This window comes from Diabrotica undecimpunctata, chromosome 6 (genome assembly GCF_040954645.1).
Source record: "Diabrotica undecimpunctata isolate CICGRU chromosome 6, icDiaUnde3, whole genome shotgun sequence".
NCBI lineage: Eukaryota > Metazoa > Arthropoda > Insecta > Coleoptera > Chrysomelidae > Diabrotica > Diabrotica undecimpunctata.
In genome coordinates, this window is record NC_092808.1 from 16,696,925 (window position 1) to 16,723,165 (window position 26,241).

Consider the following 26,241-nt stretch of genomic DNA (forward strand, 5'->3'; position numbering starts at 1 on the left):
GAATGGTATTTGCGAAAACAATATCCTATGCATAGTCCAGGTTTTTTTTTGTCACAATCAGCACACTCGTAAATTGTGTTTTTTCAAATTTTATCCATACAACATATTCTACATCGTTTTTTGTCACGTACTGGTTATATTTCAATATTGATAATGGTCTGACAACATTCCATCCTCTCTTGGTTGTGTGTTCAGTCAAAGTATTGGCAAATTCAGAAGATCCTTTTTCCCTCCTCGTAGATTCGCCACTGACTACCCAACGCTTAGCTACTCATACAATTTGTATTATCTTGTAAAAAAACCAAGCATTTGCAAGAAAATTGCACTTTCATATAAAAAAACGAGTTATTTATCTCGTACTTTTTTTATGCAAGGCGCAATATTTAATTATTTAATATTATTATTAATATTAAAAAACAATATTAAAAGCTTTAATACTATTACCAATATTAAAAACTTTAATATATTATACATTATAATATTAATATGAATGAGTAGAAACGATTACATTTAAATTTGGCAAATTGTAACTCCAGTCGACTAGTTCACAAGTACGATTGCTGTAGATCCTTGTCATCAAATACGTCTATGTTTTCATATCGAGTAGTAAGTAACCGATCGCCCACTAGCGGTTCTCCGAAGATTGACTATGAAACAGGGGATGAAATCTCGATGGAGTGTTCGCTAACTGAAGAACCGCCGGCGACTCTTCCTGGCGACGCACTATGAATACCAGTGTTAGCCTCTTAGATTGTGTTTCTGCTTACTTCAAACCAATAAAGGACAATGTGGCTGAAACTACTCCTTGAGTTACTGCAAGACAAACTTTGCAACAGAAAATATTAAATCCTATTCCTACATATTGTGCGAACTATTTAATTTAAATAAGTGACGGTTATTTTCCTGTTCCCGAGACAGTATAGCAAAAATACTGTATATCATTTTAAAAAATTTTACTGCAGGAAATGAAAGAAATACAGTCGTCTATTTTCAGTAGTAATATCCCTAGGACATTGATAACAGACGAGATAATTTCATGACAATCGAAAGCTCGTTCCTTGGTAACAGCACGAAGCCGAAGGCTGAGTGCTGTTACCAAGCAACGAGCTTGAGAAATTTGTCATGAAATTATGAGGCATTCATCAATGTCCGAGGGATATTCGGCAAATAATTTTTCGAAAAAAAAAAAAAAAATCATAACTCAACATAACGAAACATTCCATGAATATTCCCCAAATATATTTGTGACTGTAGGTTGTATTTCTGGGAATTTTTTCTTTGATTAGCGCATTTATACTTTGAACATTCTCATTGCCGAAACGTGACATTTTGAAATTTATTTGGATGAAGTTGTCAAACTCGATCGTTTTGTCATAGGGATAGAAAATTGCACTGAATGCAATTATCAGTCTAATGTTGACATGATTGGGTGAAATTGTTCCACATGACACAAAATGACGAAATTTGAATGGTTGATAGAACAGTCGAAAAATTATCATTTTAATGCATCGAGTTAGAATCTATGGAGAGGGCATCACGTGACTAAAAACGACCTCACTTCGGCCATATTGTTTTGACACTTTTGACACATCGTATATGTTTATTTACGTTTGTTGTTTTTCGAATATTTTTAGTTTTATAATACTTTTATAGAAACTGTAATAATATATTGTGATATTGCATAATAATGGTTTCTTGTTCTCAACGTAGTTACAGTGGAAGAAGCAATGTTAATAAAAAATCTTCAGGAATAACGTTCTACAGGTTAGTATACAAATATGTAAACAAAGTAATGGCCCGTAATTCAGAGAATAAATTAATAGTATTTGACTGTATTAATTTATCTTTATGTATAATATATCGTGTTTTTAGTGTTTACCGCGGGATAAATAAATCATAGTTTATTAAAAATGTATTGCACTTTTTTAGATTATGATTAAATCTTCTGAATAACTAGTCATATTTTTATAGTAGTTTTAATATTATTGAGTCCGGCCATGATCCCACCGCCATATTGATATCACAGTTAGCCACGCCTACCTACGCCGTTTTTAGTACATACGTTAATATGCTCATAGCTTCTCCATAGATTCTAACTCGATGTTTTAATGCCTTTACTCCATGTAAAGAGTTGTTTTGCAAGGTAAACTGTAGTATTGTCAGATAAATAAAATGTTATTCCTAACATCGCCCAATAGCTGCCAGCAAGTTTGGATTCGCAGTTCACCTAATTTGCCATCAAAGAGAAGACTCATGATTTCTTGTTGTTTTATATGTTGTCGTAGTCAGGCATGTTATCAAAGAATATAGAGGCATATAGAAGGACATTTCACTGCCATTTTTTAGTCTCGGCTGAAGTTACACAAGTTGAACAAGATTTTAGTTCCTTACCGTACCACTAGGGAGCGCTCTTACTGCTTCTAAAATATGAAAGAGTTGAGCAACAAATGCGACTTTATTTATTTTCTTATGTAGATGCCATGTGGTCGTGAGCATGGAATGCAGACTTATTAAATATTATTTTAACTTTTATTAACTGAATTTTTTTAGAAAAAATATTTGGATTCAAATTTTTAATTTAAATATGTACAAATCTACAAATAATATAATTAAAACTCTCTTCTTATAAAATATAAATAAAATTAATTAAAAGTCAATCACTGGGAGATAATTCACAAAAAAATTTGGTTTTTCGATCAAAAACCAATTTCTGATCTCGATAGTACGCTAGAATTATTTTTTTCAATTTGAAAATTCGAAATTATAATTTTGGATTTTTAAATTTAAAAAATAAATAAGTCTCAAAAAACGCCTTTCTGAAGCTCAACAAAGGAAGATGATGAAAAAGGCAAAAATGGCTGCTGGGACATGGACCATACCAAATTCCAAGAAAAGCAAATCGGCAACAACCAAGGATAAAAAGAGACTTCAGGAGAATACCATCATCCCCCTCGCAACAGAGTTGCTAAAAACCAAGGGGCTCTAACGAGTGGACTAGATCATAAAGCAACGTGACAAAAGTATCCAAAATGGTGGTAGCACACAGACACCATCCTGATACTCAACTAGATCGGGCTCAAGTAGATCTTATCATAAAAAACTGGAACAAGCAGTTGATGAGGCTCCTATCGGAGGTCAGAATGAACTTCTGCCGTAAAACATCGTTTAGCGAAGGGGCCTTGTGGGTTAACTGTGCTAACAAGCATTTAAAAAAATGGAATACTGAAGTCTAAGGACTATGGAGGGCCTGTGGGAGGAAGCTAACATAAATATAGTTGATCCAAATAATATGCCCTAAATAACAAGCCCTTAAGATAGTGGACTGGTTGTTAAAAAATCGAAAGCTCAGGGAAAACGCACAAAGTCTAGTCTACACGACTGACGAAGTTTGGTATAAAGCATTTAGGGCTACTCATTTCAAAGCATATTATAAACTTGGAAAGGTATCCTTTAAGACAATCAGGGGCCTATCAGATAGTTCTCATATGATGATCCCGAACAACCACCATCAAGGAAGTTGGAACAGCTAGTGAGAGATTGCCCCATCTGACCTAGGGCAGTACAGTACAAATGCCAGACTGTTAAAAAATAGAATGCCTTAGATGGGGTGTCTTGTTTACACTATCGACACATTTTGAAACTACAAGCAATGAGCCTATCAAGGAAACTTCTAATAATTCTCGTAAAACAAATTGGGAAGCATATCAAGTAGACATGGAATATGGTTTTGGTAAGATTAAAGGACCAATCATTTATTAATATATTCCTTCATATATGAATAAAAAAATCATTTATGAATATTATATTTTAGTAAATATCATAAATTTATATATTAAATTTATTTCAATTTTAATTAACGTCATCAGTTTATGTTCAATTAAGTATAGATCAATTAAATACTATATTGTAATAATTTTACCAATATTTATTCATCGTGAAAATTATGTTTTACTAGTAGTTGTTATTTTAAGAGAAGATTAAATAGTACCCATACAGCGTAAAAACTTTCCACTAGTATTCATGAAAAGTTTCTGTTAAATATTTCAAAAATAGTTCAGGAATGCTTTTAGTTGTTATTAAAAGATTATTGATGAAAAGTTTCGGCGAAATAGAAAATTTCAAAATGTATTAAAAAGTTTCACTGAATACTTTTTTAAACAGAACAATTGTTCAATTAAATAATTTCGAGAATAGTCTAAAAACTTTAACGAAAAGTCTTGAGAAAATTGAAATTTTTGGTTCAACATATTTTGAAAATTTTTTAAAGTTTTGTAGATCATTTTTTTGGACAGAAAAAAAGTATAATAAAAAGTTACGTGATGGTTTTTCGTTGTCTTGAAACAAACCTTTTTTTAATTCAAAGTTATAAAATTTTATTTACATGTAATAAAAAAAAATACTAATATGTATTGAAATTTTCATACCTTTTTAAGTTTTAAAATTAAAAATTTAACAAATATACTAAAAATAAAGATATCATGATCATCATCATCATCAGTGGCGTTACAGCTCTTTATGAGCCAAAGCCTTCTTCAGAACAATCCTCCATTCGCCCCTGTCTCTGGCAACTCTTCTCCATACTCTAATTCCGATAGACTTCAAATCATTTTCTAGGTTGTCTTGGTACCTAAGTCTCGGTCTTCCTCTTCTTCGTTGTCCGATCGGCCCTCTTCGGTCAAAAACTTTTCTGACTATGGCATCTTCCTCTCGTCTGATTACATGACCTATCCATCTGAGGCGTGCTACCTTAATGAATTTTACAACGTCAGGTTCTCCAAATCTTCTATACAACTCAAAATTGTAACACCTGCGCCACAAACCTTGTTCTTTTATGCCTCCATATATTCGTCTTAGTATTTTTCGCTCAAAACGGTAAACGGTATAAGCAATTCTTGGTCATTCTGTGTTAGTGTCCAAGTTTCTGAACCATATGTTAGCACTGACGTTGTTATCTTTGGTTAGCAGCGACCCTAAGTATATGAAGGTGTCAACACCTTCCAGTTCTAGGTCATCAATTATTATTCGTGTAGGTGTCGGGTTGCTTGACCTAGTGCAACACATATATTTGGTCTTTTGAACATTTATATTTAGTCCCATTCTGTGTGCAGATGCTCTTAACGAACGAAATGCTTCAGTCAGAGATTCTGTGGACCTACCTATGATGTCTATGTCATCTGCGTATCCGACAATTTGTACTGATTTGTTAAAGATCGCAAAAATAAATATTATAATATATATATATATATATATATATATATATATATATATATATATATATATATATATTTATATATATATATATATATATATATATATATATATATATATAATTAATATATATAATTAATATATATAATTAATAATATAAAAATAATGATATTATTGTGAAAAAAACAGTTTAAAAATCAATGGTGTCGAAATTTTATTAATCTTGGATGCATAAGTTAAATAGCTTCGTTTGTACTCCTTTCCCACTTCCCCCTAACTCTATGTTTCATGATATAGTTTTAAGCCGTCGGCCACGGTTTGAGTTTATGCAGTAGCCCTCTACAGGAGTGTTTTGAAGTCCTAAACCGAGTAAATCGCCCATTTGAAACGTCCTTCTATATTCTTTGATGTTATGCTACTACAACAGCCATATAGATAAACAGCATTTCATTTCAATTCGAGCTACCAAAAGTCTGTGTAAGTAGACCAAGTTCTACACGTGTTTAGTAAGTACCAAAACACGTGTAGAATGGTGGGGCGAATTAAAAAGAAATACCAATTCATAGTTTTTATATTTCAGTGACTTAATCCTTATTCATGACATTAAAAAAGCGAACGAAGGCTTTTTATAAAATTATATTAAATATCATCATATGCAAACCAATACTTCATTTGAAAGCTTATTTCCAATATCATATTTCAAATGCCTATCAAGTTCATCTGTCAAATTCTTTAAATGTCTTCTGTCAAGGTTTTTAACGCCCAGATTTCCGAATTGCATAACAAAGTTACCATCTTAGCATTCTTATTTTGAGTCGTAACCTTTTTACAATAGAGAAAATGTTTTCACTATACAACACTTGGCTTTTGTTTCACACTATTTGTTTTATCACGGACTATCAGTCCACTGCTAGCCTTTCTGACATAGTGTAGAGCTTTTGATATAAATTAAGACCAATTAATCACTGTGTCTACGAGGGTTGAACAAAAAATTACGTGGCCTAATAAAGTAAACGTATACAAATAGCAATGCCCCCATTATAGTGAATCCAAGTCCACGAAATATCTACTAACAACAATGATTCTAATCGCCTTTTGTCAGATTTGGAAATAGACTACAATCGTTGAAAAAAAGTCTGAACAAACACTCAATTTAAGGAGCTTTGGTTTCATAACGATCTTAGAAACACGATCTTACCTTAACAAAATGTTTAAATCACCTATTTATGTACTATTCTCAAGTTAAATATCGTAAAACTATATAAAACTAAATAAAAATATTATTTACATTACCTCTGGAACAATACTGTTGGTTTTAAGACATTCTTGCACCCATTCAAATCCAAGAACCCAAATGCCAGATGCCACTGCCGACACAAACTTCATAGTATAATCCTTTATCCTTTTGCTTTCGTCCAAAGTAACGATCATATGCGTTACGGAATCGTTAAATTTGGCACTATATGTGGCTAACTTCTTATTGGTCAGTAAAGAAATACTCTGGGTTTGGATTTTGTTTAATCTAGTACATGCTAGACAAGGTTTTTGCTTTGGAGCAACGTTCGTAGTAGGTTCTTGAGATGGTCTAACGTAGTTCAAAATGCTCTTCTGGTTAGGAAGACTGGTGAGGAGGTTCTTCTTTTTGGGGGTATCCCGTATTGCACTAGAAGTGAGAGTGTTACTGGAATAGGCCTTTTCAAACAAACTCTTTTCCTGAACAATTGGCGAAATACCTAAAATGAATCAATAGTATTATTACAGATTCAGAAAATTCATTGTGGGGAGTTAACGAAGTCAACATGTATAAGTATGTTCTTTATAAAGATCCGAACACAGCAAAGACCAATAAACGAGACTGGTAGACAATTTTTTTATGTAGCCCAGATAGATGAATAAGAAATCAAATTGATTTTTAGTAGATAGTAAGCTACTTCATCACATCACACTTTGACCTTTGACCCCACTTTTTGGTAGATGCGCCATTTATTTTATACCAAATGTCACGTATATCCTTTTTTGTCACAAGGCACGTATTACGTCAGGTTTTGTCACGTTCTATGTCAAATGTCATTTGTCCAATTTCTATCCAGTGTAATATATGTCACGTTATAATATATGATATTTGACATAGAACGTAACCATACCTGACATTTGAGATAATACATGCCTCAACCAAAAATGGCGCCTCTGTGAAAATTGGGGTCAAAGGTCAAAGTGTGATGAAGTAGCTTACTATCTACTACTTTTACTTAAATCTTTTAATTAAACTGGAATCCATTAAGTCAAGTTGAGAAACAAATTAAAAAACGAAAACATGATGAACAAGAAGATATATGACATCAAACAGGATAGTAGGAGAGATAGGAGTAAAATAACAATGTCATAGAAAAGATTACATAAGCCAAATGGACATGGCTGGCCATATAGAACGTTAAATTGCTAATGGGTGAACCAAAAATTCATAGAATGGAAACCTAGAGAAATCAAGAGACCCCTAGGTAGACTACCAACAAGATGGATGGACGACTTCCGAAAAACAGCAGGAAATTGGATGCAGAAAGCAAAGGATAGACAGTGAAAGAGGATGGAGGACATCTATGTCCAAAAGTGGATTCAAAGGGTTGACAGATGATGATGATAAAATAAAAATTAAATTTCATACTGATAAACAAACATAATATTATGTTTTACTAGGTTTTTTGTTATGGATTCATACTACTGTTTTGGGGGAGATAATACAGGTATCATCCCTATTAGCACACCAATATATTTATTGGACAATATGCTGAACTATATTTACAGATTTAATACCCAGTATTTCTAATTCTTTCGTTGCTAGGACTAAACGAAAAAATAATATAATTTTCAATAGAGATTTGCTTTTTATACCATACCTAAAGTATGCCTAGATATGTTGTTTTGGGTGAGTGGAGTACTATGTGATAATTTCTTAATACTGACATCCAACAAACCGAAACCACTCGGATCTTTAGTCGGTGTAGTACTCTTGATAGTTCTCTCCTCACTTAAGATATCAGGAGTCCTAGGTTCTCGATTCTCCTCTAACGGCATCTGCAGAGCTTCCGTATTTATCATTGTAACATCTTCTGGATTCGTAGCATCCTTTTCGTCCTCAAACCCAGGCGGTGGTGATAAGGTAACGAAGTTTACATCGAAATTGTCGATAATTTCCTTATCGACTTCATCCAATGCGGGAAATAAAGAACGATTCGATGTCATATTGAAAAGCTGAGACCTTAAAAAAAATAAATAATAAGTACATATTTTTAAGACCACTGTAAACAAATTCTGTATGTAACAAATGCGTCAAAATCGTATTGTCAAGTAAATAATTCATTCTAAAATTTGTAGTCTACTACCAAAAAATTTGTTTTGTTGGTAGTAGACTACAAATACGTTTTTCGATCATCGAATCGAAATCGAATCGAATCAAATATCCAATATAATCAAATATCGAATCTATTATCGAACGATTATCGGATCGAATCGACTATTGAATCGAATCGAATGGACTATCGAATCGAATCGAATAGAGTCGATTATCGAACCAAATCGATTATCGAATCGAATAGAAATAAAATAAGATAGAATAAAATAAATTAAAGTAAACTAAAATAATCGCTCCTTGCTTAAATGATAAGAAAGCTATGCTTCCTCTCCGCGGTCACTCCTGGAGTGTCACATCCCGCTTTAGGATAAAATCCAAATAAGGGAGTATCCCGCATCCAAATAAGGGAGTACATATTTTAGAATAATTGGGCATATCTAAAAACCTCTTATCCCTAAATTTTCAAATATTTATGATGTCAGTTTCTCTCAAACGTCTAATTGGAATTCCCAAAGAATCACACTATAAAGGTATTTAATTTCGCCTTAAGTAAAAAGTTTGTCAATTAAAATATTAAAATATTTTAAAAAGTCTTACCTTTTTTCGGTAACCTCCACTTCTTTCTGTGGTGTTGTCTCTACAATATCATCATCGGAAAACAAATCTTCTTCGTTTTCTTTACAATTCTTAGTATTATTAACATCATTAACAGCTTCTTCAATGTTTATATTCGCAAAATCGACACCATCAAAGCTATCTTCTAATTCATGACAGAATGTTTCTTTACTGGTCTTTGAAACGATTGTATTTTCTTTATGCAAAAATTTTTCTTCCGAATTTTCTTTTATGAAAACATCATTTAATCTTCTTTTCGTTTTCTTCGGTAAAGGTTCCATAGTTTCAGTTTCTGCAATGATATCAGAATTTTCTGACTCTTTGTATTGTACGTCGCTGTCTAATTTTGGAAGGCTTTGGTGATTTAGAAGTAAGTTATCGTTATCTAAAACTGTTTTTGAATGTTGTGATTCTGTTCTTTCTTTGAGTTTGGGTAACGTCTCCACGTTTTTGTTTAAGCGAGCTAGAAGGTTTTCAAAATCGTCTTCCAATTCCATATTCACGATTTCTTTATTGGAAGGCGGTGAAGAGTTGCATTCCTCTACACCAGTTTCGTACTTTTTCAAAATCTTGTTGAGATACTCCTAAAATAGTTCTGATTTACTATTATATATCTAAAGATTGTTAAATTAAATTCTAAAGATTATCAACTGCAAAATTAAAGCAAGGAAAAGATCAGACAAATCGTTGTCGAGCTAATGATGATGATGAATAATTTAATTGAAAATAAATACATTTTTGAGCATTCTGAGAGAAATACGTATCGAGTACACTTCATGAATTTATGTGGCAATTAATTTTTGGGGTAAGGTCCACAATAGAAGATCGTAAATTGCTTGCAAGCAATGGCAAAAGGGGTGGTTAAAGGTTGGTAAAGGACCTCGGAGGCAGTACGAGTTGTCGATGCTCACACTGCAATAAAACTCTGAGAAACGTCCACTGTTTTCTGACGAAAAAGTCGGAAGTTCTAGGAATAGAACTCAGCTCTGCCAAAAAATCCTACTCTCACGTCCTCGAAGGCAATATGCCGCGTAACCACTGGGTGCATGGCGCACAATGGGTGTGCGTTATGTAGCTGACGAGAGAGGGTGAAAGGCGAGTTTCTGGCGCCTTAAAACTGGAACATATCGGCTATGGGAATAAACCCAGACAGAAAATTCTGGTCCTCCAGGTTGGGGGTTGTGCTATGGACCAGCGATCCATACACGGAAAAATACACTGCTACGAAAAGAATACTATTGCCTCGGAATAGGACAGATTATCAGGACAAACGACGTAAGCTACGAATAAAGGACACTCTATTAGGGACATGGAACGTACTATGTTGGTATCGACCTGGAATTTCCACAAGAGCAATAAAACAGCTGGAAGAACTACAATACGATGTGACTGCAATCCAAGAAGTCAGATGGACTCGGTCGGGGACAATCCAAATGGAGAAGTCAATAGTGTTATGGTCTGGACATGAAACACGTCATGAAAGAGGGTGTGATTTTGTAATAAGCGAAAGGATTAAATCTGCTATACTAGATTTCAAAGCAATTAATGATAGAGTCTGTAGCATAAGAATAAAGGGCAAATGGTTCAATCTATCGATATTCTCAGTGTATGCACCAACCGAAGAAGCAGCAGAGGAAGAGAAGGAAGAATTCTATGACTCCCTAACCCGATTATACACGGAAGCCCCAAAACATGACATCAAAATAATATTAGGGGACTTAAACGCAAAAATAGGCAAAGAAGAACACATAAGGCCGGTAGCTGGAAATCAGAGTCTACATGACATTCTTCTTCTTCCTATGCCGTCCCCATTAACGGAGGTTGGCGACCACATTTTTAAAGGCTTCTCTATCTTTTGCAACGTGGAATAATTCGTCTACAGTCATGTTTGTCCAGTCTCGAATATTTCGCAGCATGACATTACCAATGACAATGGTTCAAGGCTGATTGAGTTTGCAGCAGGGTGCAACATGATTATCAAAAGCACCCAATTTGCCAGGAAAAACATATATAAGGTAACATGGAGATCAAATGATGGAAGAACGAGGAACCAAATTGATCACGTATTAATTGATGGGAGGCATTCCAGTAGTATAATAGACGTAAGAACTAGACGGGGACCAGATAGTGATACAGACCATTTCCTAGTAAAGGCCAAGCTCAGAACTAGAATCTCAACACAAACAACAGACAAACAGATGAAGATCGAAAGATGGAATGTGTCTAAATTGGAAGAAGAAGAGGGAAAGAGACAATACCAACTAGAATCGAGAAACAGATTCCAGGTGTTGGAAACGAAAGAAAATGAAAGAGAAAATATAGACCAGAAATGGCACTCCATTAAAACGATCATTACAGAAACAGCAGAGAAGTGTATAGGTCGGAAGAGAAAAGCAAAAAGAAATAAATGGTTTGATGAAGAATGCGAGGATACCTTAAAAGAAGCAAACAAAAGAAGAATCGACTACCTAGCAAACCCGACGGATGAAAAGCGTGAACAATACAATAGAGAGAGAGCCATAGCCAGAAGAACAGTAAGGAGAAAAAAGAGACAACATTTACAACAACAAATTGAAAAAGTAGAACGTGAACACAGAAGCAAGCAAAATAAAAAATTCTACAAAGAAGTAAGACAACATAAGAAAGGTGCATATATAAGAACACCGAACTTTGTGAGAGATAAAAATGAGCAAATGAATACAGCTGAAAATAAAATAATCGAAAGATGGGCTGAATACTTTGAAAGTCTTCTAAATGTCCAGGTAGACGCGGATGGAAATAAAGCAAATTGTGAGTACCAAACGGCCGAGATAGAAGTACCCCCGCCAAGCCTGGAAGAAATTATCACGGCGATAGAAACCCTAAAAAATGACAAATCCCCGGGACTAGACAATATTGATGCAGAACTGATTAAAAAAGGAGGGCATGAACTTAGAACTAAAATACACCAATTAATGAAAGAAGCCTGGGAACAAGAAATAATGCCAAAATAATGGAGTGGCTGTATTATCGTGCCAATACATAAAAAAGGCAGAAAGGATACATGTGGCAACTACAGGGGAATCTCACTAATCGGTACTACATATAAGATATTAGCTTCAGTTGTACTAAAACGATTACTGCCATATACAGAGGAAATTATTGGCGATTACCAATGCGGCTTTAGGCCTGGAAGATCAACAATCGACCAAATATTTACTATCAGACAAATGCTAGAAAAGTATTGGGAATATAATAAAGAAGTACACCAGATCTTCATAGATTTCAAACAAGCATATGATTCCATAGATCGCTTAAAACTGTGGAGTGCAATGATGGAGTTAAGCGTACCAAAGAAGCTGACCATGATTGCGCGAATGTGTGTCAACAATTCCTTTGCACAAATTAGAATAGGAGGCAAAACTTCAAAGGCTTTCGGCATAAGCACCGGACTCAGACAGGGAGACCCGCTGTCCCATTACTATTTAACCTAGCATTGGAATATGCAATGCGAAAAATCTATACCAGAGTCAAACCAGACACAACTGCCAGAGGAGCAAAGATTATTCTCGCATTTGCAGATGATGTAGATGCAGTAGCACAGACAACACTAGAAGTTAAGGATATAGTATCGAACTTTGAAGAAGCAACACTAAGCGTAGGCCTGAAAATAAACGAAGAAAAAACTAAATACATGGTCGCATCAAAAAAGGAACGACAGCGAATAAGACAAAACATTACCATAAACGATCATAATTTTGAGGTGGTCAAAGAATTCAAATACCTAGGAGCAACAATTACCAGTGAAAACACAGGAGAACGGGAGGTTGAAATACGAATACTGGCGGGGAATAAATCATTCTTTGCCATTCAACATCTAATGAGGTCAAAGCTTCTCTCAAGGCGTGCCAAAATCCAAATGTACAAAACCATAATACGACCAGCAGTGACATATGGAAGTGAAACATGGACATTGAGAAAGAAAGAAATCAATAAGCTATTAGTATGGGAACGCAAAATCCTGCGAATTATATATGGTCCTTGCAGGGACAGCGTGACAAATGAATGGAGGAGCAGATACAACAATGAAATAGAGACTCTCTTCGGGAAAGGAAACATCGTAAGATACATAAAAGCCAATAGATTAAGATGGGCAGGCCACGTGATACGGAGTGATGACGACAGACTGATTAGCAATGTGTTTTGGGAAAGACCAGATGGTAGAAGATCGACAGGAAGGCCTAGAAAAAGGTGGAAAGATGCAGTCAGGGAAGACTTGGAGAAGATGGAAGTAAGGCCATGGGAAATAATAGCACAGGATCGGAATCAATGGAAGGCAATAGTAAACGCGGCAAAAACTCACGAAGAGTTGTAAAAGCCAATGATGATGATGATGAATGGCAAAAGGGGATGCGAGATATGCCTTTTTAGACATATAATTTCAATGAAATTCAGCCGAATAACACAACTTTAAGAACAGCTTTGATTTTTTTTTAAATTTTAATATATTTCCTGAGCTCAATTTTGATACACAAAATCTGAAAAAAATGTTTTTCGGCATTTCGGCAAAGGATCGGTCAGGAATTTTTTTTTTCAAAAAACTCAGATGCAGGTTTTATCTTATCCCGCTCTAGCCTTTAAAGACTAATATATTAGGAAGTCTAAATGTGACTCTCATTAAAATCAAAATGAGGGACCATAGGTTAGATGGGTATAATAGTGAATGTCAAATTACTAAAATGGCGACCTGCGAATAATAGTAGTAGGCTTGATACAACTAAATATTAACTAAAGACCAACTTACATCGTCATCCTCTTCATTAGTTTCGGGCGATAATCCACCAGAGAAACTACTTTTCTTGTTATTTGTGTAATTATTTGGATTTTCCGAATTACCAAATTCTACAGACAGGTCATCACGTATGAACCTATTGCAACGCTTTTTAGGAACCGCAACAATCTCGCTATCGCTGTCCGATAACTTTCGTTTCAAACTAACGTGTCCTTTATTGTCGGGACCTTCCGACTTCATCGTACAAACGAGAACATTATCATCTTCTTTTTCTAATTGTTCACTAATACTAATGTTCTTTATTTTTGATTGATCGGCTAAAAAAAATATTGCTGTTAATTTAAAAAAATTAAAAGCTCTAATTTTCACAAAACTCAATAGTAAAATCAAAACTTGCTACTAATACACAACGGTCTGGATGAAGGCGTGAATCACTTTTATGAAAAGTGATCCTAGATTTGAGTAGTTGAGATCTTTGACCAATGTACGACTTATTACATGAAGAATAAGGAATGCTGTAGACAATGTTACTGAGCTTATCTTTTTGTGTTTTATCAATAATTTTTGAAAAAACGTTGTTAACTGTTAAAGCTGATCTATGAGCCACATTGATTTTAAAACAATTATCATTGTTACTGTTTTTTTTTTTTTATAATAGTCTCCCGTTTTATACCGCTCGCGGCTTTGGGAGTATAGCAGGGTAGTCTGCTATAGCTAGGGCCTACGGTATACAAGGAAGGTAACATGGCCAGTGCTACGCTTCAACCGCCTATTATTACTCCTGGTTTTACCCAAGGTACTCATTTTATTCAGGCCGAGTCGACCTGGGGCCTATAGACATTTTTTTAAAAATGTCTAGTTGTTCTTGCTGGCGGTAGGATTCAAACTCCGGTCCACCGGCGTGCGAGGCAAGCATCCTACCGCTTGCGCTACGCAGGCCCTATCGTTACTGTTATTATTTTCTAAATTATTCAATATCCTAGTCAACCCTGAAGTAATATCTTTGATATAAGGTATTGCGAAATATCTATTTAAAGTTGGAGTATTAGAAACCTTGTCATTGCTTCAGCCATCAAGATCAACAGTGCTAATCGCGGAGGGAGGTATTAGATTTTTATTAGGAACTGTGTTAACCAAGATCTTCTTAATTAATGTGTTTGAGTAAGAATGGATGATAAATAATTTGTTTAGTCATCACATAATGACGGTATTAGATTTTTGTTTTGATACAGGGCAGCGACAACCGCTTATGCATATTTCGATCTCTTTAGGTCTCGTCAGAACGGTATAGCCACTGCTCTGAGCCAAAACAAAAATCACTCCCATCCTAGACAATAGTTATCAAAATAACTATATACGGACGTAACTACGCCATCTAAAAACAAAAAGAGAAATCAAACAATTTCTACCTAGCGAAACCGAATTCAAATTTTTTACCACTGTGTTTTCTAAAATTTGCGAAACAAACAGCTGGATAAATTACTCGGCAAGGGAATCTAAAATTGCATTCCACATGCCGTTCATCCTGGTCAAAATTCGTAGTGAATTCAGTTTCTGGTACTCCAAACGAAGTAAGTAATAAAACAAAATGACGGTATTAGATTTAATTATCCAGCTGTTTGTTTCGCAAATTTTAGGAAACACAGTGGTAAAAATTTGAATTCGGTTTCGCTAGGTAGAAATCGTTTGATTTCTCTTTTTGTTTTTAGATGGCGTAGTTACGTCCGTATATAGTTATTTTGATAACTATTGTCTAGGACGGGAGAGATTCTTGTTTTGGTTCAGAGCAGTGGCTATACCGTTCTGACGAGACCTAAAGAGGTCGAAATACGTATAAGCGGTTGTCGCTGCCCTGTATCAAAACAAAAATCTAATACCGTCATTATGTTTTATTACTTACTTCGTTTGGAGTACCAGAAACTGAATTCACTACGAATTTTGACCAGGATGAACGGCATGTGGAATGCAATTTTAGATTCCCTTGCCGAGTAATTTATCCAGCTGTTTGTTTCGCAAATTTTAGGAAACACAGTGGTAAAAATTTGAATTCAGTTTCGCTAGGTAGAAATCGTTTGTTTTCTCTTTTTGTTTTAATTTGTTTAGTATTTTAAGATTTTTGTTAGGGAATGAAGTATCAGTTTGATGATTCTGTATTTGATTTGTTTCACTTTAGTGAAATGTTTGTGATGAAATAAATGAAAAGCAGAATCATGAAATAATCAGATACTAAGACTCTCCACTATTATTTAATAGTTTTGATGACTGATTAAATAAAGTTAATGACTTTAATATCTGAGTGAGTGGTTACATTATATTTTTTGCTAATATACGAGTAGAAAAAAACTTACCCACTTTATCACCTTGATTAGACGTAACTTCCGTCTGATTTTCAGCTTCCATAACAACGTCGATATCTTTAATTTTGGTAGAACTCGCCATATCTTCAATCTTATCTACAAATTGTTTTTCTATATCTTGCGTCTCAAAGTTGAGTACCAGAGTACCGGCAAAGTCGTCAATTGGCGTTACTTTAGTACTTTTCCCGCTGTTTATTCGCGAACTGGAACGCGTTTTAGAACTTGACGAACTACTGTTTAGCTTAGAGATAATTTTTTTATTGCAGTTCTTACATAATGTATTTAATGGTGTTTGGTTTTCGTCCGTGGTTTGCATTGCACATTCTACAACGTTCTTCTCAGTTTGAACTTTCTGATCTGTACGTTCGGGAATAACTGGAATATTATTTTCCATGTTTTTATGAATTATATTTAGTTTTTCTAAATATTTTTGTATATTCTCGATTTGTCTTTTAGTTATATGTTTGTTTTTGTTAAGATTTTCTGAATACGTCTCCAGATTTTTTAATAGCTTATTCATACCCTCGCTAAAATCGTTAAACTCATGAAATGATTCATTCTGTTCAACTGAATTGTTTCTTGCTTCTTTGTCCAAATTTATATCATGGTCTATATCCATACATGTTACATTATGGTCTGAAATATTTATTTTTTGTGTTGGCAGTAGGTAGGGATCCTCTTGCGGTTGTTTAATTAAAACGTTATCTAATATAACGATCTGTTTGGGTGCGTTAGCAGCGTTTAACATATTTTCCTTGTCAGAGTTATGTGACGATGTTGTGTCGTTGAGACTGTCAGGTACTCTTTTAATGTTGGTTTGTGCATATTGCTCAAACTCTTTCAGATCGTATAATTTTTTTGGAGATTTCTGTTTAGGATCTATGATTTCTTTAGAATTCTCTGTAATCTAGAAAATAATATAAAAAATAGTTAAAATTAGATATAAATATACCCTCTTTATGATTTTACATATTGACATAACTATCAATTTATATAAAAGGTTTTTTCATCTATTTTCCTCATTTTATTAGTTGCATTTTTTTTACATATTTTTCATAAAGTTATTGTTTTTTGAAAGTTTTTTTTTTCACAAGAAAACAAAATCTTTCCAGCTACTATAATTTTGTTCTTCAAGAAAAGGTGACATTGTCATTGATGCTAGAAGGCGAGATGCAGTTGCACATTTCCAAAAACAAGCTTTGTCTGACCTTGTACAAATATATTACAAGATATAAATCCGACTTCCAAAATAGCCTTCCCAGTCAAAACCATTAGTTCTTAAAGCCATAACAATTAATCGCACCTCGTTACACAACTGTCCTTTTCTCATGTTAACTTTATCAGCAGTTTAATAACCATTAAAACACAGAATGAAGAAACGAAACCCCTTAAAAAAGGAACTTCAATATATAGAAAACCTCAACAGAGAGAAAGAATTCAGAACATTCAATAAGAAAGTTAACATCAACAGAAAAGAATTCAAGGCAAACACAAATCAATGTAGAAGTTTAAATGGCGATCTATTAACAACAAGAACAGACGTACTAAACCGATGGACGGAATATTTTAACCAGATACTTAATATAGAGGAAGAAGAAGAAAACCCAGAAGACGAAAGCTGTGATGTAAGCGGAGCAGACGAGAGGGAGGAGGATCCAACAACGATCCTGGAAGTTAAAGACGCTGTAAACAAACTAGCCAGAAACAAATCACCCGGAATAGATAATCTCCCAGCGGAATTATATAAAGAAGGTGGCCACGATATGATAATAGCGCTACAGCAGCTTATAAAAGAAATATGGATACAGAAGTCCCTTCCCAATGATTGGAATATTGGAATACTTTGCACCATACACAAAAAGGGAGATATCTTTGAATGCTCTAACCATCGAGGAATTACGCTCATAAATGCAGCGTATAAAATATTCTCCAATATACTATGCCATCGTATGGCACCATATGCAGAGCGAATAATAGGACAATACCAGGCTGGTTTCAGAGGTGGTAAATCAACAATTCATCAGATTTCAACCCTGAGACAAATTCTAGAGTAAACACTGGAATACGGTGTAGACACGCACCACATATTTATAGACTACAAGGCAGCCTACGACTCTGTAAATAGAAGATAATTGTTTAGAGCAATGATAGACCTAGAAGTACCAAATCAGTTGGTAAGTCTAACCAAACTAACCCTTGAAAAAGTTGAATGCAAAGTAAGAGTCCAGGGGGAACTCTCTGAACCTTTTAAAATAAATAACGGGCTACGTCAGGGAGACCCACTCTCCTGTATACTATTCAATCTAGCCCTGGAAAAAGTAATACGTACGTCACAAATCACAACTACCGGTTCAATATATAACAAATCTGTGCAAATCCTAGCATATGCTGATGATATCAATATTGTTGGGAGAACGGAAAACGCAGCACGAGAGGTGTACGTAGCACTACAGGAAGCAGCTACAAAAATGGGTTTAATAATAAACACCAATAAAACAAAATATACGAAAATAGGTACGCAACCACAAATACTACGGCCACTTGTTATAGAAAACGACGTCATCGAAGCAGTTAACGAATTTGTATACCTGGGAAAGCTCGTCAATACTGAAAATGACACTACCACAGAGATAAACTGCAGAATTTGCACGGCTAATAGATGCTATTTTGGGCTTAATCTCCTTTTTAAATCTACAGTTATATCAAGAAATACAAAAGTAAAACTCTACAAAACAATAATACGCCCAGTCCTAACATATAGTTCAGAAACCTGGACTTTAACAAAAAGCAATGAAAACATGATAGGATGTTTCGAAAGAAAAATACTAAGGCGAATCTATGGAGCGGTAAATGAAAATGGTGTCTGAAGAAGACGATACAACTTCGAACTCTATAGAATATACCAGGAACCAGATATCGTACAACACATTAAGATAGGACGTCTGAGGTGGGTAGGCCATGCAATGTGGATGGAGCAAACCGACCCAGCTAGAAAAACGCTCCTTGATAGACCTATTGGTCAAAGAAGAAGAGGAAGACCCAGAACAAGATTCCTAGATAACATAGATCAAGATAAGTGAGGCCAGGACCCACACAGGGTTGTAAAGCCAAAATGATGATGAAAACATTGAGCTAGAGGAGATGTGATGGAATTTCAAATAGCGTTAGACTGTTTAAAAATTCTATAGTTTTTTTAAAGTAATAATTTGCATTTGTTTAAAAATAATATCATTTCAAAAACTAAGTTAGGAATTACATGTAATTATGTAATTATGTAATGTAATTATGTAATGTCTTCTAACAGGATTTTTACGCATGATTAACGAAAACCAAATTATCTTGATATTTCATGAATTTGATTATTGTGCTGAAAGTCAGTAGATTTTATGTAATGAAAGATGCCAAGAATTTCTTATTCTTATTTCACAAAATTGTTATCTTTTTGTACATTTTTTAGTAAGCTGATTTATATATACATAGAAAAATTTAAAAAAACTTAATGTAAACATATTCAAGTCACTTTGCCAATACAGACACAAGAAACAAACAATTACATCTGTACATGTACAATCGTAATTGACAAGTAGTTATCTTACTTACAGTAAGCCAGAATAAGGTTTAAAGTGTAAGTGGGAGTGTCGAATTTTAAGTAAACGAAATCCGGTTTGTGCGCTGGTTTGTTAGATTTAGCGTCCACTGTATTGTTTTGTAGTTTTGAGTAAGTCGTTGATTTTCAACAAAATATTCCCAGTTTTATTTTTTGGTGAACAACTCTTTTATTTTGTTCATTATTCTTACGAAAACTTCCAAAGATTGGAAACGAAATTTTCCAACAGCTTTAAGACAACAAAGGAGTTGCTGCATTGCCAATGCTTTTTAAAATACATTTAAAACAGACCTATTAGAGTGCACGTCGACAAAAAAGTTTACGATGTCGATTTTACGACATATCGACAGTTTATAGATATTATTCTTTTTAATTAAAAATGTCGTGATACGAGGTTGATGTTAAAGGATTACACTTTAAGGGAACGTACAGATCCCTGCTCGAAACAAAAACATTAGAGTCCTAGGGAAGATATCAGCCAACTCTTGATTTAATCAGAAATGAAACCGTTTTGTTTTTCTTGATACAAAAAACAAAAACGCTCAAATTCATCAATTTTTATTTTTAGGAGGAAACATTTTGTACAGATAATAATTCTCAAGTTTCTACCCCCAAACTGGGGATGGTCTGCACCTTAAAGCCTTAAGTAGAAAGAGATAACGTGTGATATACCATTTTAAAGGTTATTTATTTATCTTTTCTTCGATACCGAGTATTTTTATTTTGAATGGCCACTTTTCAAAAAGTTAATTAAAAGTCTCCAATATCTACGAGTCCAATAAAAGTCTCACTATCTAACAAATTCAATAGACTCACTAGCTAATAAATTCAATAAAACTTACCTCTTTTACTTTCATATTATCACTTTGGTTTGTATCAGCACTTTTATGGATAATTGCTTTGATTTCAATGTGATGTGGATCCTAAAATACAAATATTCATTTAGGAAAATATAAACACCAAACTTGAAAACATATCGATCAATTGAACTGCAAATATGTTATATCATGCGATCAATATTTAACTGGATCTTATAAATGTAAATGAAAAAAATATTTTATTTGATTTTTTGGTTTACAGGAGTGGCGGTTTTCAAAATAACATTTTTTATATTACACAAAATAGTTTGTTTTATTACATTGTATACAAAGTAATTATTCTTCTCTAAATTAATTTAAATCTTCCTTACTCACAATTTAAACAAGGTATTACACATTTTAAAGTGAAAGTCTTTAAAATGTTATTTTCAATAGTTTTGAGATGCTTTTCTGGGATCACCTTATTTGAGAATAGTTCATTTGATAACACGAAATCTAGAGTCATTGAATTAAATATATGATTGGTGTTTATTAATACCAAATATTGCGTCATATTCAATTTTAATGACAACAAAACTCGTTATAAATCTTGGAGAAAACCAGGAAATATTTAATGATAGTATCTCGGCATACTGTAATATTTAGTTGTCTTCCAATATAAATTTTTTTTTTTTAATATATAAATGACGCATCCCGATAAGTTTTTTGTCTTTTCCTAACCCGGTACTTCCTTTTTATCAACTTTTTCTTTCAACCACTCCTTTTTTTGTCAGTTTTCTCATCAAGCGGGCTACTACTATTTCTGAACCCAAACGACCTCAACGCCGAATAAATTTTTTAAAATATTTCAAACTTTGTAAAAAAATATATCATAATTGTGACTTCAGATAGTACAAACACTTTTAGCATGTTTTTACACTTCTTTCTAATCATTTATATTCAAAACAGCAAACAATATTACAATATTTATTAACACACTGTAGCACTTTAATTAATCCCCACGTTGGGCGCCAAATATATAGCATGTAGAGGTCCCGTCATTTCGGAAGACATCTAATTTGCATATTATGAGGCATGTCGAAATTGTATAAGAACCGCCTTTGAAGTTGGTGATTGGTTATTGAAATTTTAACTAAAAGACAGTGGCGCACACTATTTAGTAGGCGATTTTTTAGTTTTCAATAATTTTGAACACATAGGCAACATTTGAAAAATTATCAGTAAGATATTTGATGGGGCAAAAACAATAATACCTTCGTAATAAGTTTTACCTGAACAAACAAACTATTTTTATTGTACAAAAGAATTATTAAATTCTGAATATTGATAAGTTTAACAAAATGGATTTTTAAAATAACAATTAATTGTCAAGGGTATTTTCCAAAATATCAAATACCAATACAATACCAAAATATTAAAGAGTGAGGATAATTATATGCTAATGAATGTACCTAGAACTTCTACCTGATTTAATTATTTTTTTGGAAGCCTTTTAGTGATACAATAAAGTCATGTAAACATAAATATTCCTGTCTTTGGAAATGCCTAATTTCATGGACCTACCCGATTTAAGACTGGATAGGACGAAAGACGATCTTTAAATATATATTAACGATATAATAAAGACTACCGTCAATATTGCTGTCCTAAAATATATGCACATCTAAATTGGTAAATGAAAACTTTAAAGATATAAAATTAACTCCATATGCATACTCTTTAAAAATTCATAACTAATGTGAATGTTTTAAAGAAGAACAACAAAATAGGGGCACAGGACCGACAAACGTGGAAGGCAATAGTAAACGCGGCAAATACTCACGAAGTGTTGTAACGCCATTGATAATGATGATGATGACGTAATTAATAATTTAAAATGATTGGTATGTTGCAGGAATGATTCTTCAAATTTTAAACAGACAACATAAAGAAACAAAAAAGTAAATTGAGAAGTAACTCGATAGTAGAAAATTAAAAAATAAATAAATAAGAGCTTTCTACGAAAACAAGAGCCTATGAACTCTTTCTCCACATACAAAAAATGATGATGATCTATTACTAAATGAACTAGCTAGGGGAATAATGATAATTTGATAAAATTATTTTACAGTAAATGTGGTTATTATTTCACAAAAAATTATGGTAAATAAAAATGAAGTAGTAATGGAAACACATCATGGAATTGTAGATGATCACATTGTAATAGAACTATCTACAGACCAAGAAGTAGTAAACAAAATAACGAAGTAAACGTAATAATAGCTAAAAATAACGACTGTAACGAAAGTGCAGAAAATACGATATTTAGGACACATCGAAGAAATGAAAAAAGAAATATGTCGAAAATGGTATTCTCGACACACCCAATACATAAGAGAAGCGAAGGTAGGCAAAATGGGCTACAAGAGCAGAGTATAAAAGATTGACAAATAAGTAACATTGAGAACTAAAAGTAAAAAGTGTTGGAACATTGAATTTGAATATTAAAAATTAATACTAAATGCATTGAAACTCCTTACCTGTTGCTGCAGCAGTCTTATTTTTTACTATTAGCAGAGTGTCCATCTCACTTTTCATATTTTCAAAATAATTATATGTACACATTAAATATTATTTGACGACCCTGCTCTTTAATAACGCTACGTTTTTCTCTGTCCATTTTCAGCAAGATTGTTTGAAAAGAAAATTATCTAATATTTAACACACACAACTCAACTGCACTGCTGCGCTACTGAGTATTGAAATGATTTACTGCTAAGGCGTGGCTTAGGTAGAAATTTCAAATTTTGACCTCTGCCCAGTGCGATAATATGTAAATTAGATGCCTTCCGAAATGACGGGACCTTTACTTAGTTATTCTCAGGGATTTTAGGGTTTTTACAAGAAAATTATAAACATGGATAAATACGTGTGTCTTTATTGAAGGTTAAACCACGACTCAATTTTGAAACTAACTCACTAACAGATACTGTTTGTATTGTTCAGTCTGTGTATAAGATAGCAAATATTTCTTGGATAACGACAAACACGTCTACGACTTCACATTCTCATCACCCGCTGATGACTATTACATGTCTTATACCCCATAGGCGTCAGCGTAGGGATTATGGTATGTTATAAACTCTATATGAATAACAGAACTATTCAAACACTCAAATTACTACTACTTAAACTGCCAACTTGGTGTTTATATACATTTCCTGACGTTCCAAACCTTACGAGACATTTCAGGGCATTTCGATGACGTCTAGAACACTCTAGATTTTCAATTCTTCTTTTTCATCAAATGGAATCAATCTTACGGAACTATTGTATCACTGCCCCTTCCTTTAGTTGTTCGCCTCAAATAAATGGTCTATCAAGGACCGACTGAAGCCAAAAAGGTAGATCAGGTCCATGGTACGGACCTAATCTCTCGATATGAACTACCTTGGGTTTACTGTAAGTCGAAAACTGGATGCGATAGATTAGATAGTTTATTTTCTGCATGACGGTGTACGGGTCCTCCCAGTATCGTTGAAGTTTCGGATAAAGTCCTTCTTACGTTTGGGATTGTATAATTTGGATATGTTAAAATTTGGATAAAATAGATTTACCTGCGATAGTGACTTCCTCATTTTCTCGAAATCTGATTTCTTTTAATTTTGGGGAATATCCGAAAACATTTTTCGACGTTTATACTTCTGGGCTGAGATTAATACTCCACTTAGCGTTTTGTGATGTTGTATTTGCATTTCAACATCCTGTAGTCCATCTATGAATGCCTATATACCAATTTGTTCCAGAAAATCTAGTGCCTGATGGTAAGCCAAATGCAATAATCGTTTAATATCGGCTTCAAATTCTTGCAGGCGTTCGTAATGTTCCATGTAATGAGGAAGACCAAAGATCTTATGAGAGACGCTTAGGTAAGACATGTAGGTGTATAGGGGAATTATATCGGTATGATCCAAACTTATGGAGATATGTAATTACGGAAGCCGACTACCCATACGGATAAAGGTAAAGAGAATGATGATGATTATGAGCCATTTGATAAAATTTCAAGATGACAAAATTTGTAAAACTGTTTTTGGTAAAGTAAAATTGTTTAAACCAAAAATAGATGTTTCGATAAATTACATAATTATTTGGATGCTATAATATTCGTTTATTTTTAAAAATTTTCCACCTATTTGCCAAACAATTTTTTAAATAATTTCCGTAAGTGACATGTGAAGTTCTCTTTAAATATTTGACTAGAATAAATAAACTATTATATCGATGATTACCTTGTCTTTTTCGTTGTCTGTCTCAGTAGCACGGATTGATCCTTTATCAAGACTTTGATTTTCTGTTCCTCCAGATTTTCGAGTATTCGATCTTGTACTACGCTGCTAGAAATAAAATTTTTATGTTCTCAACAAAAATATAAAAGTGATTCACTAAGTAATTAATTGTCTTTCATGAAAATCAATCCACTTTTGTAAAATCAGAATTTGCTTCAGACGTGGCGGGCATAGCTCAACGGACAAGTACTGGCTTACCAAGCACGGAATGTTAAGTATACATGATTCAAATGTATGCTCAAGCGTACCTTTTTCTGAATCTCCAATCTTGTAAGATTACTTTACCTACAGCAGCAAAGTTTATTAGCACAACAGCCGATATAGTCTGACCTTCACGAACTCACTCTGAAGCAAATTACATTACATGTAGCTCTACTAGATAACTCAACTTAACAACTAAATATTTATAAAAAACATTAACCTACCCTAGTTGTTTTTCTTACAACGTCATCGCTTTCATCTGTACTACAAGTTGGATTATTTAAATCCTCCTTCACGGGGCTTGATTGTTTTTTAATATCTCGTTCACTTAACACTTTATCAAGCATTTTCCTTCCACGCGTAGTTTGCGTCTGTTGCACGGACACATTTAGTTTTTTAGGCACTTTTTCTTTTTTCCTTAACGTCTTCGTTATTTTTTCTATCCTTTCCCAACCGGTAGTCGAACTCTGAGTCGTTTGTTGTTCTTTTGGGGGAGCTGACTTTTTTATAAAGTCCTTTTCCATTTTGTTGAGGTATTCGTCTTCGATGATGTGCATTATCACATTCTCTTCAGCTTTTTTAATGACATATTCTTCGGTGTTGTCCTCAATTGTGTAATTTTCAACACCCAAAAGACTACCTAAAATTGCAAAAATTCGTAAGATTGGTGGTAAAAAGTTTTTGAGCTTTTTTCTTAATTCTATTAAAGTTTTGCGAGCACACCACTCAGTAGCGATCGTAACTCAGTGGTTATGGTACTGGCTTAAAAAGCCGGACGGCCCAAGTTCTATCCCTGGCACAAACACCAGGAATTTTTCAATTTAACTGAACTGGGTCGCCATCGCGCTTTGGTGGAACACGGTGAAGCCACGGTCCCGGCACATGGAATAGGGACTGCAGGTATATCATTTACTGTAAATTTATTGATTGAGCATGGGATACACTCACACATAAACAAAGAAACAAATACGGACACATCCAAACAGA

At 33.9% G+C, this 26,241-nt stretch overlaps 1 protein-coding gene across 2 annotated transcripts in view; it reads right to left on the reverse strand.

Annotated features, from left to right (window-relative positions):
* Positions 1 to 26,241, reverse strand: part of LOC140443195 (uncharacterized) — a 46,345-nt gene that overhangs the window by 10,831 nt on the left and 9,273 nt on the right. The window contains exons 4-11 of one of the 2 annotated variants that reach the window (XM_072534311.1): positions 25,479 to 25,894; positions 24,997 to 25,098; positions 20,750 to 20,830; positions 16,292 to 17,207; positions 13,956 to 14,260; positions 9,155 to 9,756; positions 8,103 to 8,464; positions 6,502 to 6,941 (exon numbers count right to left, since the gene is read on the reverse strand). In XM_072534311.1, the coding sequence (XP_072390412.1) occupies positions 6,502 to 6,941; positions 8,103 to 8,464; positions 9,155 to 9,756; positions 13,956 to 14,260; positions 16,292 to 17,207; positions 20,750 to 20,830; positions 24,997 to 25,098; positions 25,479 to 25,894 (3,224 nt within the window). Of the gene's footprint in view, positions 1 to 6,501; positions 6,942 to 8,102; positions 8,465 to 9,154; positions 9,757 to 13,955; positions 14,261 to 16,291; positions 17,208 to 20,749; positions 20,831 to 24,996; positions 25,102 to 25,478; positions 25,895 to 26,241 lie in introns of both variants that reach the window. The other variant, XM_072534310.1, reaches the window with a different exon arrangement.